The sequence below is a fragment of the Phoenix dactylifera genome, unplaced genomic scaffold (assembly GCF_009389715.1).
Source record: "Phoenix dactylifera cultivar Barhee BC4 unplaced genomic scaffold, palm_55x_up_171113_PBpolish2nd_filt_p 000557F, whole genome shotgun sequence".
NCBI lineage: Eukaryota > Viridiplantae > Streptophyta > Magnoliopsida > Arecales > Arecaceae > Phoenix > Phoenix dactylifera.
This window is the reverse complement of record NW_024067964.1, coordinates 302,735-320,386: the sequence shown is the minus strand read 5'-3', so window position 1 is coordinate 320,386 and position 17,652 is coordinate 302,735. Positions and strand designations below refer to the sequence as shown.

The 17,652-nt window shown below is 36.8% G+C and overlaps 1 protein-coding gene across 3 annotated transcripts in view; it reads right to left on the bottom strand.

Moving 5' to 3' along the window:
* Positions 1 to 11,411: 11,411 nt before the first annotated feature.
* The window catches only part of LOC103719683, a 51,193-nt gene continuing 44,952 nt past the window's right edge, over positions 11,412 to 17,652 (bottom strand). For all 3 annotated transcript variants that reach the window (XM_008809042.4, XM_008809044.4, XM_039119470.1), the window contains exon 13: positions 11,412 to 12,174. In XM_008809042.4, coding sequence (XP_008807264.1) covers positions 11,870 to 12,174 — 305 coding nt within the window. In that variant the 3' untranslated portion in view covers positions 11,412 to 11,869. The remainder of the gene's footprint in view (positions 12,175 to 17,652) is intronic.

Below are 17,652 nucleotides of genomic sequence, written 5' to 3'. Positions count from 1 at the left end.
CTTCCGCCAGCCTTCTACTTTCCTTTAGACCCTGCATGGTAGTGCACAAATGAGCACTAGAACCAGAATCTATAACCCAACTAGAAGTAGAAGAAACCGTTAGATTAGTTTCAATAATGAGCAAGTCTATACCTTCTGAAGGTGTGTCACCTTTCTTGTTCTTCAGGCTCTCGAGGTATGAAGGACAGTTTCTCTTCCAGTGGCCTTCGACATTGCAGTGGAAACATTTTCCTTTGTCGTTAGCCTTTTTCTTTTGAACTTCCTTCTTTGGCTTCTTGTCTTTCTTCTGCTTCTTTGCAGGCTTCTTTTTCTTCCAAGTAGACTTTCTCTTGGAACCAGAAGTCAACTCAGCAGCGAGGACATTGCCCCTTGAACCTTTCAAGGCTCCCTCAGCAGTTACCAACATGTTGATTAGTTCAGTCTTAGTGCATTCAATCTTATTCATGTGGTAGTTTACTATAAACTGACCAAATGAATCAGGAAGTGACTGTAGGATCAAATCCACTTGCAATTCCTTGTGCATGTCCATACCGAGCTTCTCAAGCTCCTCTAGGTCCTTGATCATGGTCAGACCGTGATCATGGACAGACTGCCCCTCGCGCATCTTCGCTTTGAAAAGCCTCTTGGACACTTCAAAACGAGCTGTGCGACTTTGCTCACCATACAACTCTTGCAGGTGTGCCAGTATGTCCCTAGCAGTCTTTATATTTTCATGCTGGCATTGGAGTTCATTAGACATAGATGCCATCATATAGCATTTTACTCTAATGTCATCGTCCAACCACTTTTTATGCATCTCACGCTGAACATCAGTGGGACGTGCTGGTAATGTGGGGATATCTGAATCGAGTATGTAGCCTATCTTCTCACAGTCCAAAACTATTTTGAGATTTCTAAGCCAGTCCTTGTAATTGGTTCCGGTCAGTCGGTTGGTCTCAAGAATACGGGTCAAAGGGTTTGAAGCCGACATTGTATCTGCAGAGAGTAAAGATCTTAGTTAGACTTTTGTACTTGATCCTAATCTGTCCTAAGGTCTTTTAGAACAAATTGTGACTCCCACTATTTTCTCGAATTCCTCACACTCCCCTGGTAGGAAAACGGAAATCCCACACGACTAGGGTTTCTAGTGGGTACTGCGGTCCCACCAATTTACATGCCACCTTACCTAACAGTTATTGGTGACACATAGATGGATGAGTGTACAACTCTTGTACAATGCTTCTCAAGCATGTTGCAGTGCAACTTGGTCTCTAAGCCATGAAGACCTCACCTAACAGTTATTGGTCTCATTTCTTAGTTAAGTCAGACCCACTGTATAACCGTAGGAATAAAGTCGTCATTGGGTCCTCACCTAACAGTTATTGGTGCCCAACCCCACCTTTACCCTACAACATCTCATGTCTATAGAGAGGTCCAGCCCCCCAATGCAACTTGACCACTGTATCCAGCCGAGACAAGTCAACATCAGAAAGGCCTTAGCAGCTCTACTACAGTGGAAGACCTATTGACTTAATATTGGTTAATCAGGTCTTAGTGTTTGCAACTTGAGCCTTTCATAAGAGGTAATCGAACAATTGGCCAGGTAAGCAGGTGGGAGGCTCCCCTTACTCAGAGAGTAAGGTCCTAATTAAGTAACCACCTTTCATGCTTTCCTAGACACCAATTAGATCAATTAATCTAATATGATTTGCTCATGTCGGTTCACTCTCGACTTGATTGAGGAGGTTTTGATTTAGGTCTCAATTGGGTTTGCTACATCACATGTAGACCTATCTACCCGACTCTCATTCACATCACATGCAAACGGCGCATTGCAGGCAGTTATAATCGCGGCAATAATTAAAGCTAAACTTTAACTAGGTGATGATCATGGATTCTAATTAGGTCGTATTACAAGCACATGCACATCAATCGATCAAGTGGTCTTCAACTCTTGAATTGGATCCAAGCTTCCTTGATTCGATCCTTGATCAACTCTTGATCCCATCGCCATCAACCGCTTAGACCCCTGTTCATCTCATGCATCGTCTTCGACTTGATCGTTGATGTACATCACATCACAGAAATACAACCAGATGTAAAATAAAAATAAAAATAATTTACATCTCCTTTTAGGAGGCACGCAGGCCTCTCAAAACATCAAATAAGATGCATGCAAGCATCTGTAAAATTTACATGACATCGCAGATCACATCGCAGGTCATTACATTTGATACCAAAAGGGTTTGAATCCTATGATCATCACCGTATGCTACAATTATAATTTCAGATCTGAAAACTAACTGATTATATCATGACATAGGTCGCTGATCATGCTAATCATGATTCTAAACTTTGTAATCCCATTAACAATGCAATTAGAATCATCTTTTTATCACATAAAAATCAGCATGTAAAAAATCAGCACCCCTGAAAAATCTGCATGCAGAATTTTTCAGCATGCATGATCAATCAATTTTCAGATCTAATAAGCCTTTAGATATTTAATTCTTACCTTAATCTACGAAGCCTAGGCTCTGATACCACTGTTGGGAACCCGCCCATGCCGCTGATATTTCAAAAATTTTTCAGATGGCAGCGGAATCGGCATGCACGAGTTCAACGTTCATCGCATGAACGTTGTTTCGAGACCTTTCGTAATTAGGTAAGAATTAAAACTTTTAAAACTAATAGGAAGATCAAATCTTCACCTTGCGCGGGTAGATGATCACCGCAAATCTGAATTCGTGGTTTTGGAAGAGGGTTCGCTTGAAGCCGTTCAAACGTCCGGCCTCTACGGGTATCCACACGAAGCAGGATCCGATCCAAGCTCTCTATCTCACCGGGGTACTAGCTCCCTTGCAGAGATAGCTTTGATGGCTGATGTCCTCTCTTTCAATCAACTCTTGATTGCACTTGAGAGGAGGAAGAAGAAGGATGAAGAAGAGGAAGAAGATCAAATCCCTTCGCAGCCTTCTTCTCTTCACACGCGTTGAAGCCAAGGAAGAAGACCAAGAGGAGGGAGAGGCCTCCTCTTCTTTTCCCTTTGCTAATGGCGGCTGAACCAAAGGAGGAGCAAGAGGGGGGCGTACGGCAGCAAGGAAGAAGCCTTCTCTTCTATTAGGTCAGCCCCCATGAAGCCCTCTTTAAATAACAAGTGGAGCTCCTAACTTTTAGGAGCTCCCTTGAAATAATTCCAAGAGGGGCGCCGGCCCCTCTTGTTGCCGCACCAAGCAATATGAAAGGAGGAGGGGCGTGTGCCCCTCCTTCATGGTTGCCCTAATCCTCATTAGGTAAGGATTTGGATGCCCTAATGTGGTTAAGTCCTAATCCAATTAGGCTTAACCAAATTGGGTTCAATCTATGCTAGTCCTAATCCAATTAGGACTTGAATGAATCATGACTCAATTGAACTCTTCAATCCTAATCCAATTAGGAGTCATGTTGATTCATTAGATTAATAATTAATTTAGACTTAAGGAATCCTAATCCAATTAGGATGTATTTTAATTTTAGTCCTAATCCAATTAGGACTCTATTTGAATCCGAAGTCCTAATCCAATTAGGATTTCTAGGAATCCTACTCCAAGTAGGAATCCAATTTTAATTCAAAATTCCTAATCTCATTAGGATTGTAGGAATCCTATTCTAAATAGGAATTCCAGTCCTACTCCAACTAGGATTCCCAGTCCTAATCCAATTAGGACTCTAGGAATCCTACCCGAAGTAGGATTCTTGTTTCAAGTCCAATTAATTAATTCCTTTTTCCTTCTTCAACTTTTTATCAATCAAATTGATTTCTTGTGATTCCTAATCATGATTTCAACCATCGGATCGGTCAATACTTCTAGTGTGTGTGACCCCATAGGTTCTATTCTGACTGGTAGTGAGATATATTGTGATCTCTATCACTATATCATTGAAAACTCCTTTCAATGGGTTGGAACGATTCCAACTCAACTCATTAGGGTTTATCGATCATCAAGATAATCCCTATGAGTCCCACCATCCACCAGTGACACCTAGCAGCATGTAGTGGCTACCCAGCAGAATGGAATGATGAACCTCTAGGTGCAGTTAACGTGTGATACAGTCCTACTATCGTGGATCCCTACAGGACGGAGGTCATGGACAACTCGTCAAACCCCATCGTCTGTCATATGTCAAGATTTATTCGACTTGAGTTCGATAGTGGAAAACTCTTTCTCCACTTTACTGCCCTGGCCAAGGTCTTAGAACTCAGTCTAACAAATCACATAGGATCACTCCTCTTCTATCAAGGTCGATAGATTCCTTGTAGGTGCATACCCTACTCCTACAGTGAACCTACTGCAGCCAATCTACACTGCATGGACCCATATGGCTAGAGACCATGTATGTGTGCAGTCAAACTACAATAACCTCACTGTGAGTAGCCGAAGCACCGCAGGTCAAAGGACCAGTCACACTACTGCAACATCAAGCAAGTCACTGACGAGTGGATAGACATCCAAGTGACTTCTTGTCTTGGTCACGCTCAGTACCCTTGTTCTCTAACAAGCACCTGCACTATCACTTCAGTGTCCCTACACTGTGGACTCAAGTCTCGTCCATCCAGAAGGAGAGTGATCTGTGCACTGATCGGATCGATCACCGTCCTCGTGATGATCCATTGATCAGGAGCATTTAGAAATTAATCACCAATGATACATGGCTCAAATTCTCAACTCTTGAGAATATGTATCATCATCTTATTAATTTCTTGGACGATTCATAGACACATAAACAATATGAATGAAAAAGATGCCTTTTATTTATTCAATAATAAATAGTCAAGTACAAAATTATGTCCCTAGAATCAACAATGTGTCAGCCAAATTGGCTTCTAGGGCATACATCTAACACATCAATGATTATAACCATCCATAACTGCCTTGGTGTTAGACCATGCACCACTGTACACTAGCACTATTGTAGACCTCCACCATCTCCCACCATCATGAAAGATCTCTATCACTGCATACCATGATCATTGTCAATCTCCACTACCTCCTACTATCACCAAATACTTCCACCACTATCCACTGTCACCAAACTCTCCACCACTAACAATTATAGCCCATAATCTCCACTACTACCTACCACTATTGATGATTTCCATCATTGTTCATCGCCGTCCACCATGATCTACAATCTACACCATCATCCACAATGTAACAATTGGTATTAGTAATGGAGATTGTTAATGCAGAAATTCTAAAAAAGGTGATACACTAGATGATAGTTAATGCACATTGTACAAACTATTGTTATAAACATTTAAAGGATGTCATCCACACATTCTCAATTGTTAGTGCATTTACTTTGAACAATTGATGCACATGTTTAAAACAAGTGACATACTCATTGAATGACCCTTGATGCATACTTGGAGGTGGTGGATGCCCCTACCACTACCTACCATTGTGAAGATCTCTATCATTACCAACTATTGTTGTCACTGATCTTTGCCACCTTTCGCTATCATTGAAGATCTCTACCACCACCTACATCGCTAATAATCTTCACCACCAATTATCATCATCGACAATCTCCACTATCACCCACTACTGGTGTACCACCACACCACCACTGCCCACCAATGCCCATCACCACTATCAATTTGCACCACCATCCACAACTATCTATGGTGGTAGTAAAGATCACTAATGCGCACATTAGATGATATCTAATGTATATGTTTTAAAATTGGTGTCAGTGACATCTTAAATAATTGATACATTAAAATTTCATACACACATTTTAAGGAGGCAAGGCATAAATTATAAAATGTTGATTCAAATATTTGGAACAAGCATATATACATGCTCAATTACTCATACACATATTTCAAATAGATAATGCATATGATTAAAATAAGTAATGCACTAATCTAATACATACATTGTAAGATATTAAAGAGTTACATGTATACATTTTAAATGATTGATTCATGTAGTATAAAAAGGCGATGCATTCCTTAAATAAGAGTTGATGTGCATATTTCAAATTAGTGACACACACATCTTAAATAGCTAATGCATAGAAATCTAATACACACATTTTAAAAGGCAGTGCTTGCTTTAAACTGCTGATGTACACATTTAAAATGGGTGTTGCACACATTTTAAATCGATGATGAATTTATTAGATGACAGCTTAAGTATATATTATAAGATACATTATAAGATATTAAATAGTTGCAAGTAAATAATTTAAATAGCTAGTGCATAAATTTCAAATTGATGGTGCACACATCTTAAATCACTAATGCATATAAATTTGATGTGCACATTTTAAAAAAGTGAATCACATACTATAAACTATTAATGCACATATTTAAAATTGATAATTTACACATGCTCAATTATCATGTACATATTTTTGTAGGGGACGATCACTTGAATAATTTTAAACATGAAAAATAAATTATATTACAAAGTTAAGCATATATGGATTACTCGATTCAAAAAGTTCACTACAATACTAACTTAGTTAATATTGTTGCCACTTCTTTACATCCAATATATCTTTTTTTTGATTTCTTATAATTTTTTTCATTTCTGGCAGTATCAAAATGCCACTACACTTGGATATCCTATTTATTTCTCTAGCTTAATACATGTGTATTAGTAGTTTATAATGTGAGCGTTAGTAATCTCCATCATCTGCTATTTACGATTATGGACAATAGTAAAAATTGTTGAAGGTGGTAGTGGACATTATCGGCGGTGGTGGATAATGCTAAAAGTTATCAACAATAGTAGGCAGCAGTGGAGATCAATGGTGATAACGGATAGTGGTGAAGATCGTCAATAATAGTAGGTATTGGTGGAGATTATCGATGATGGTGGTACTGGTAGAAATTGTACATGGTTGTGGGCAATAGTATAACTTATAAATGGTGTTGGAAAGCGGTGGTGGTTGTGAAGATAATTGATGGTGGTGCACAGTGATAGAGATCCTTGCTGGCAAGTGATAGTGATAGAGATCGTTGATAGTGATAGGTGGTGGTGGAAATCATTGAGGGTGACAGGTGGTGGTGGAGATCATTGAGGGTGAGCTGGTGGTGAAAATCATTGGTCCTAATGTATCATGATAGAGATCATCAATGATGGCAAGCAATAAAGTTTGGAGATATTGATGAGTAGCAGTAGTGATTGACAATGACAGTGGATAGCATTGGGATCGCCGGTAATAGTGGATGGCATTCGGTAGTTCACTAGTAGGCAATAATGAGATAGCAGTGGTTGGCAATGGTAGTGGGCAATGGTAAGTAGTGAGAGAGGAGGGTTCTTTCACACTCACTCTCTTATGCTTTTTTCTTAAGCTATCATTCTATTTTCTTATAATTTATTTCATATAGTCGAGTATTTTATCCAACTTCCTCTCTTTTCTATTAATTTAGAGGCTATTGTAGCCAAGAAAAGTTCAAAATGCCCTTTTTTAAAAAAAATTGAAGAACAATCAATTTTGTGAAAAGTAATAATGCAGTGGCCATTTTTGCAAAATACCCTTTTGAAGGAGAGATCTGGACTATACATTTATATTAACTCTTTGGAAAAGAAGTTAATTTTAAAATCAATGATAAGCCTAAGTTCAGAATCCAAACTATTGAAAATGATCTACATTATAAAAAAAATATAGAAACCAAAATTTATATATTTTGATAGTCTCTAACCTATGAATCAAGTCAATAAAAAATAAATGGCATCAATTGTGCTAGTATGGTAAAATACATGATAAGGTATATCAATTGAAAATTCATTTTATGGATTATGATATACACATCTTAAAATAACAGAAGATCGAATTTATTAAGTTTTAATGATTAGAATATAGTAAAATATAGTATTATGCTATTAAAACCATCATTTAACATATACTTGATGATTTGGTTAGAGACCACAAAATACAAGAATTTTAGTTGCTAGGTATTTTTATAGCATAAATTATCTTCAATATCTTGAATATTGAAATTGGGTAGCCCATCATTAATTTTGAATCGTTAGCTCCTTGTAGTCCAACTATGTATGTATGCATGCAAGTATGTATGTATATACGTATGCCTGCATGCAAGTATGTATGTATGCACATATGTTTGTCTATGTATGTATGTATGTATGTATGTATTTGTGTATGTACCAAAACCATCCATTTTTAACACTTACTTGGTAATTAGGTTAGAGACCACAAAAAAACATGAATTCTATTTTCTAGGCTTTTTTCAATGGTATAGATTATGTTCAACATTTTAGATCTTGAATTTCAATAGTTGATCATTGATTTTGAATCATCTGCTCCATTTCCAAGGAGTTAATGTAAAGTGTATAATCCAACGCTTCAAATATACTACTAAACTTGTACGTGCCTAAGCTAGTTGGCATGGAGTGGGAAGATGTTAGCTAAAATTCATGACAAGAGAGGCCTAAAGTCCAATGATACCTTGATTAACTAAGATGGTAAGTGATTGTGGAACATATCATAAAACATTATTCACAAATTTCCAATGATCTCCAATTTTATACTATTATTTATGGGAGTTGTTATCATTAGCAGCTAAAAGAAAGGTTTCTTAAAGTCATTCCATATAAAATTTCAGAGTGTTATCAGATTTTCGAGAAGCTGTTTCCATCTTTATACTCCAAGTAGAGGTTTAGACTTTGTCATGGCAAGTTCTTTGGTGATCCATGTCGAAAATTTCAAAGGGCTTGCCAGGCCACTTGTACTCATCAGGCACTTATTCAACTCTAGGTTGCTATTCCTTGGCCAATATTGGATGTTAAAGGACATGAACTTGGTCGATGGTACCTTTCTTTTTTCTACTTTTTCTTCTTTTTCTCTACTCTTTCCTTGTAATTCTTTCACTTTCCAAAATGTAACAAGGATGATCTATAAACAATGATTAGCATGTAGATTATTGGATGACAAACACATGCAATGCAAGATGCTCGACCTTTGTTCACTACTTTTCCTACTTCAAAGCCAGGATCAACATACATTATGGACTGGTGGACCATGGATAACCAATAGAAGTTGCTTAACCAATAAAAATGGAGGGTGGTCCTATGCGTTCAACTTCATTTGCGCTTGAAAAACCTCATGATATTATCCTAACAACACCCACTGCAAGGCATGTATTTTCTGCAGGACCGAGACCGTAAACCAAGGATATTTCCAGGAAGTGAACTTCCCTTCAAGATTATAAAAGTTCAGGAGGAAGCAGAGCAGAAAAACACAAGCACCAAGAGAGCAGACAAAAGCTATATCAACACATTAGCTACCAGTCTCCGTTGAGGAATACGAATCCCCCATAGGTTTGGAAGAAACTAATCGTAAGGACCGAGAATCTACATTTTAAAAAAATGTGAAATTCATGCTGATTAGCCAAACATTTTTGTGATCTCCACTGTCTTATTTGAGCTCAGAACTTATATTGAGTTTGGATATAAGTTCGGTTTGTGACTGAAATCAGAGTCAAAATTGACATTGAAATCAGAATAGATTGGAATGAAAATCAAAATGGCTATCCCCTAATGTATTTGGTTCGCGACCAGAATCGAAATGAAATATGAACACTATAGGAGAATAGGGAATTAGGCATTAGGTTTTGCAAGATTGAAGCTTTTTTTTTTTTTGAATCAAAATGGGAATAGAACTTCCCCAACCAAATGGCAGAGTCACCCATACTTCCATTCGAGTCCAACTCACTCCAACCAAACATGTCTCTAAAGTTAATGCACACAAAGCAAATAATGATCTCGCACCGTGAACGGCATAACCATGCAGTCATTGCACTTAAACCTAAGTCAAGCCTCAGATACAAGTGGTACGCTAGAGCAGTTTTCTGAGGTTATGGAGCACCAGCTTAGCTGGATTAGCAGCTTAGAAACCACAAGGCTTACAAGTATACAGGACTTCTACTATTGCCAACTTGCACAAAAGGGGAATAGCTTTAATAATGCTGTATGGATGTCACTCTGTGTTTGCCAAACATTTTACTAAAGATTATCAATGGGTATTTGATAAGATATATTATAAGACAATTCATTATGCCTGTAACATTATTATTTTCTAAATTTATACAAATAAAAGTGCATAGCGCTCGTATGATGCAACAATCCACTCTGTAGCCTTGACAAAGCAAGCAATACACTTCGGTTGAAGGCAAAAATCTCTGATAGCTGATGTCAATGAAACAACCGAAGTGTAACATTTGACAGCTCGGTGATGAAGCCGAATACTAAGCTGCTAGACTCGGGCTCACCAAATGAAAACGCCATTCAAGCTAGATCCAAAATTGAAAATAACTGTTCAAGCTTCACCTATTTTTTCGTATGAATCAGCTTCTTATCAAGGCAAACCGAGGCATCTGTTTATTGTTGGAAGCACAGGCTCATCTAGGGATCAAGCCATTAATGTGGTTAGTTTCTAGTTTCCCTCCCTCCCTCTCTACCTCTCTATGCACCAAGCTTTAAGTGAGGTTAGTTTCTAGTTTCTCTCTATGCATCAAACTTTAAATGAGGTTAAGTTCTAGTTAATGAGGCTAGTTTCTAATTCCCATTCCTGCTTCCCTCCCCGTACAAGCAGCTTTAGACGAGGTTTGTCTCTACTTCCCTGCCTTCCTTGCATCAAGCTTTAAATGAGGCTAGTTTCTAGTTTCTCTCTAGCATCAAGCTTTAAATGAGGCTAGTTTCTAGTGAATGAAGTTAAGCTCAAGTCTCCCCCCCTCCCTCCCTCCACCGGCAAATCCATCAAGCTTCCAATGAAGTTTTTTCTAGTTTTCCCTCCCTCCCCTCCTCTCTATGCATAAAGCTTGAAATGAGGTTAGTCTATAGTTAATAACCAAAACCAGGCCTTGATCAAGTCAGATATCTAACCAAATCCCCAAGCTGTTCGCTTAACTGCCTGGTCTAGTTGGAGCCCTGCATAGCAACATTGTTAATCCACATATTCCTGACATCTAACACTCACCATGACACTTTCAGAGGGTTATGATAGTCTATCATGCCATTAAATGGCCATTTAACCCCATCGGCGACCTCTCTGTCAACATGGAGAGAACTGAAAGACATAATATTATTATCAGTTTGCAGAAAGATAATTAATTATTGCCACTTCTTTCAAACATGTTCTCACTAAAAATATTATGAGCATCAGTGGTCATGTACCTCTAGGAAGAAGAATAATATACCATGAAGATGAAAGCGGCACAAAATCTACTGTTAGTGACTGAGCAAGGATATATGGTTAAGAGTCTGAGTTCAAAGAAAGAAAACATGTGCCCTAAAACAGTGTATCCTGTTATCCATATGAAGCTACAATGAACTTGCAAGCCAAAATATGCCCTAGAAAAGTGTGGCCTTTTACGAACCGACAAGTGACAGCAATGTATCTTTGCATGGTGCAGCATGTTCAGTAAGAATACTAGTGCCACATTTGCACTAAATTAGGTTGGTTGAAAGCCAACATGTATTACAGACATCTAATGAATCAATATATATCGGTTAGTAATAGTCTAGAAGTACGTGGTTTATGAAACTGCTTTTAATAATAATGACACTTTCAGATAACTCTATTTTTCTGTCAAATAATCTAGAAATTTCCAAGAAATTTTGGAAACAGTATGAAGACTTCTCATTCTGTAGCCAATTTCATAATCCCAGAAGAAATAAGATGCTAAAAAAGTTTCACTTTTTAACCAAAAACGCATCAACTTTTTGCATGTAGTAGGAGCTATGAGACTGACAAGCTCATATTTGTGTATATGCTCTGGATGCCCGCTGTCTAAAACTCCAATTATACTTAATAGTGGACTCCAGATTGTGTCTGAAAGACTGAACTGAACATTTTCATCATGCCCCAGTCATCATCAGAGGCTCTTCTTGCTCTTTTTCTTCTTGAGCCTCCTGCTTTCCTCTTCTGATGATTTTCTTCGTTTGGAAGCTGGCAGTTCACCACTGGCCTCAGGTTCAACATTGCTAAGAGAGACAAGCACACTCGTAGGATCATCATCTTGGACCTTATTTCTGTTTTTATTCGCCTTGGTCTTGCTTTTTTCCTGTTTCTTCGATGTTTTACTTCCCTTGGAAATTTGCAACTCCTCGTCATCTTGAACTTCAGTCTGACTCACTAGTTCCAAATCACTTGGCTGACTAACATGGTTGCCTTCAGATTCTGAAATATTTTTTTAAAAAAAATAATAAGATAAGTTTGCTTATTTCACTAAAAAGATTCTCTAGGGTTTACAAGCACATAACGCGGACATGTATGCAACCATCCGTGTTATTTTGTTCCAAAGTCCATTATTTCTTCTTAGGAGTAACAAAATTACTGTAAGGATATCTGACATTCAAAAATGATTCGTAGTTTACACTTTTCCTATCTACCCTTTTGAACTTTTCTTAGAATGAAATAGCAAATTTATCAAGTCAAGTTAGCCAGAAAGAAAAACATATAAGCAACCATATGAGTTCAGTTCTGGTGATGTCATAGAGGCTATGAAGCTCTATTGTCGAAGTCTATAGAAATTTGAAAAGAGTGAAGAGGATATATAGTTCTAAAACAAGATTTTTCTTGTACCAAAAAAAAAAGATTTTTTATGTGTAAGTAGAACAATCAACTCAGACAAAGCAGGATAGCTTACACTGCTGAAGGAAAACAGAAGCTTTTAGGACAGGCACAGAGGTGTTAAACACAAGGGCTTCAGTATGAGATAGCTGACAAATTAAACCACTTGGACTGATTGACTAACCATGCTCCTTGAATTAAGCTTCAGTCAAGTTGATGTTACTAAGGCTTCATATATGCTCAAATGCATGACGTCACCAATAAAAACATATAGTTAACCAAGCTAATGTTTGACACTTTCTTAAGGCAGCAGTATCAATATCAAAAGAACTGTATGTCGTATTTTTGTCCACCCAACTCCTGGTTTTGAAAATCTGACTCGGTTTTGTCGTTAGAATTATTATGATTGTCAATTGGCAATGTGTTTCATTTAGCTGGTGAGTTTGGTCGAGCCTTAGAGAACAAACCCAATTCCTTATATCAAAAATTATCATCTTCACCTTATGTCTAGTCTCTTTGAAAGTCTAGGAAAATTTTATAGACCTGGTTATCTGTTGCATGAGCCTAAACAGGGAGCAATAAGGTAGATCTCTCTACCTACCAAATGACCTCATGAGTTCAATGGCAGGCACATGCTAGCCTAAATCTGTCTTGACCAGGAATACAACACCAATTTCTAGAGTAGAAGCATCAAGTTGATAACTGATCATAAAATTTACTCGATCCCTCCATAGAGCCTTCTTAATTCGTATGCTATAGCCAATCCATATTCCATGAAAAAAGGCAGGTACGATGATGATGACGACGACAATGATAATGAAATTATTCTGTGCTAGTATGACTTGAATAGTATGTTGTTGTCTTTCTTTCACAGTATGTTCTTGAACTAAATAAATGGGATAGTCAATTAGGAAATCAATTATTCATAAATTCAGGAAAAATATATTTGCTGCTTGAAACACAAGGACTAAAATACATAAAAACTATAAAATAGTGGATAGTTTGCTGAGAGAAAGCATTAGCGTAACTTGCCCACAGGAGAACAAGTGGAGAAGACCTAAATGACGATGACATAATCCACCTTAATAGTGCCTATACCCCACGATTTACCAGGAAAAACTAGGAAAACCAAATTTGGATGGAAATGGCAGCTTTACTGCAAGGAATTCCTGAGCTTGAAAAGATATACACTGGCAGAGACTTAAATGTTGTTAATGGGGAGTTAGTAGGGGGTATCACAGTATGCATGGAGATTTAGCATTTAGTGAAAGAAATGAGAAGGCTGAAGCTACTTCATTTTGCTACAGTATATAATGCATGCACAAGCGAATACATTTCTCAAGAGGAGATACGAAAATTTCAAGGCTCTTTAACATGGGTTAATTAAGAAAATCAGTTAAATTTCCAGAACAAAAAAGTGAGGGACTAAAAGGGTTGACAATTTCTAGAATAGAACAGACTATGAAACATATGTTAGTGATTTATGAATTTTTGTCTTGCAAGTATAAAAGGTGAATTGCTCACAGAGTTCACGAGGAATTGGTGTGAAATCTTAGGGCTCGTTTGGTTCGCGGGAAGCATTTTCCCCCGTAGGAATATGATTCCTGGGAAGAAGATTCTTAGGAAAAGAATGCCTGAGAATGTACTTTTGGTATGTTTGGTTTAACATGGAAAAGTGACAGATTTTTAGAGTGCTTATATTTGGTTGACCATCCACTTTCCTGGAAAAGTTGTGTAATTCCTATTATACCCTTAATAAAAGTTAGGTCTTTAATTCTGAAGAGCTTTTTTGAAAAAAAATAAAGTTGGAGTGATTCCCGCCTCATGGGAAAGTAACTTTCCCATGTTTCTCATGGGAAAGACTTTTCCATGAAATATGGAAATCATATTCCTATAGAAATACCTTTCCCATCTCTCTCCTTTGAAAACTCCAACCAAACAAAAAGGCATCTTATTACTTTTCCGTTGACCACACTTTCCTCCCTTCTTTTTCCGTGAACCAAACAAGCCCTTAAAGGGAAACCAAGAAGTCATTTAGAGATGAAATATGGAAGATTGCTGATGGAGTGTAACCACAACCAATAAGATGCAGGGACAGAAATAAACACAAAAAGGTCGAAAGTTTTCGGTGAAAAAAAGAAGCACTTCTAAGGAAATACTGATCCGAGTTGATGAGGTTCCAAAGGCAGTCAAGAAAATGTAGACAACCTTTAGAGATATAAAGCAGCGATTAGAGAGGCAGAACAAGTAGAGAAAGGGTAAATTAGCTGCTTATGATGATTTATGTAGCAGATTAGGCACTAAAGATGGAGGAAAGACATCTAAAAAGCTGATAGATCAGAAGATAAGGTTCCAGGACATAGAGAATGCAAGAACAATAGGGAAGATCTATATTAATTCAGCAACGTTTACCCAAAAATGGAAAAATTATTTTCATAAATTATTCAAATAGTAACAATGAAGAGCATGTTAGTTGGAAGGTGATCTTAAGCATGATGAATCACAGCACATGTAGCGAGAAATTTAGAGAGACTGATGAAATGAGGTTAGCAAGGCCTTGAGAAGATAAAGGAGATAAGAAAATAGAAGCCAGTCATGATCTTGTATAACCAAGGAAAAATTATGGGTCAAACAATATTCTTTTGATTTATGCAGTTATATAATGAGATTTTGAAGATAGGAACGATGTCTAGTGCATCAAGGAGAAGGGTTTTTTTTTTTTTTTTTTTTTTTTTTTTGTGTGTGTGTGTGTGTGTTGGAATGTAAGAATAAAGGTAACTGCATGATTGAACCTTCATGATTGAATAATTACATACCTGGTATAGAATAAGAGACATGCCATAAAACTATGAGAAAAGGTAACAAGGCAAAGATACACAAATAACCTTGAAAAGGATTGACTTTGACAAGTTATTTGTTGACCCCCAAGCAGCATATGATAAGGTATTACATAAGATAACTTTAGTATAATTTGAGTTGTTCCTCCACAGTAATATTTAGATCATCAAGGAAAACTAAAATGGTCCAAGATAAGTGAACTAGTGCCACAAGCAATAACTTAACACTGTTGTTAGGATGCACCGAGAATCTGGCCTAAGCCTATACCTATTTCAGTTTAGCTGGGAGATAATGTAATCAAATATTTAAGAGGAAATGTCACAGTGTATGTTATTTGAAGATCAATGTACTGTTGATTGATCAGACTAAATTAGGATTTAATGCAATATTCAAGTTATGGATAAATGTTTTAAAGTTAGTCAAATAAAGATGTGACTATGTAGAATGCAAGTACAATAGGAAACAAAAGAAAATAAGGAACCTATCAAAAAGTATAAAGATAGATTGGGATACTTTGGTCAGTCAACATGGTCATGAGAAGGCATTGGTAAGGAAGGGGACTTGGTGCAACCAAAAGGGGTTAGAAGGAGGTAGGCTTAAAATCACAGGTATTAAAGTCAAGCATAAGAATATGATGATAAAGATAGACTTGGTTGTTCATATGAATGAAAAGAACTTTTAAAGTTGACACACTCATGATTCAAAAATTCAGATTCACCTGGATGAGTTTCAATGTTAACAATCTCGGCAGTTTCCATGGTTTAGACTCAAGTTTTGCCAGTTTCAGTTGAAAATTATGGGATATCCAAAAAATTTCCTAATATTATTTTTGTTCGGGAGGGGGAGGGTGTGCAGTAAAGATAATATGAGTAAGATGAATAAACTAGGCAATATTTTGAAGTTTTTTGCACTGGTCGTAACCATTTTTTTGCAACTGTTAGGACCTACAGATGTACCATCTTTTTGGTTTTATACTGAAAATTTGAGTGTACGAAAACTAAGATGTTCAAAAGAACATGATTCAACTCTAATATATCATCTTAGTGTTTGATGCTGATCCAACATATGAGAAGAGATATGTCTATCAGATTTGAGCTTTAGAATAGCCAAAGTTTATATCAAAAAATTACTTTTCTGAACTTTTTTGGAATTTAATGTTGAAATGATTCCAATTAATATTAAAACTTCTAATCTCTACATTAAATCTAGAGAAAATGCTCCTAACATTTAAAAAAAATCACGAAATTGCAAAAAAAAAAAATGAACAACATGTACAATAAATTTGAAAAGATTGGACCTAAACTTTAAAATTGACCCCAATTCTGGATCAGCTTTAACCAAAATCAAAATGTTTTGATTTAGGATTTATAGTTTCAGGCGAAGCTTCAAATCATGGATAACTACAGTATCAGGTTTGGACCTTGGAAGTGCTTTGAATTGGCATGAAATAGAAATAATATCATAGATGTAATTAATAGGCTGCTTTTAATATTTGTTTTTGAACTTATTGTGTGTGTGTGTGTGTGTGTTTGTGCACCTTCCTACCAACAGACTCTAGTAAATACATTAGCATAACAAATGAGAAGATCGACATCAAATTGACCAACAGTAGCGGTGGAATCTTGTTTATTACTTTGTAGAGTTTTCCTCTTAAGCATTTCACAACTGACCCATCTATATGGCCCAAGCTGTGGTAACAATGATGGCAATGACAATAAGGGCAACGACGACACTTATTCCAAGTGAATTCTCATGCATGTTGAGAATTAACTGATGTAGAACCACATAAAATGGAATGAGCAAGTGAGGAAGGCCAAATCCAATACTTGAATTTGCACAGATAAAGTAAGAAGAAATCATATTAATTTGGACAGAAGCTATGGAAATTATTTATAAGTTTATTTTGATAAAGACAACAATGATTGGCAAAGAAAGATTCACAAAGCCAACACATTTAGTTTAATTTGGCTAAAGGAGCTCCACTTGTGAATTTTTAATGACTAATAGCTTTATGGTATATCCAACCACAAGAAGTTCAGTGGGCTTTAGGTTTTGTTATAAGACCAACCTGATTTAATTTTTGAATTGTTTTGGACATGAAAAGCTAGTACAGTTCAATTTTACTAATTGTTTCACATTCAATTTATTAAATAAAAAAACACATTTGCAAATTGACAGGGGAGTCCAATTTTTGTAGTGACTGCATTCATTAAGTATGAAAGAAGGTATCAATAAATGAATGAATAC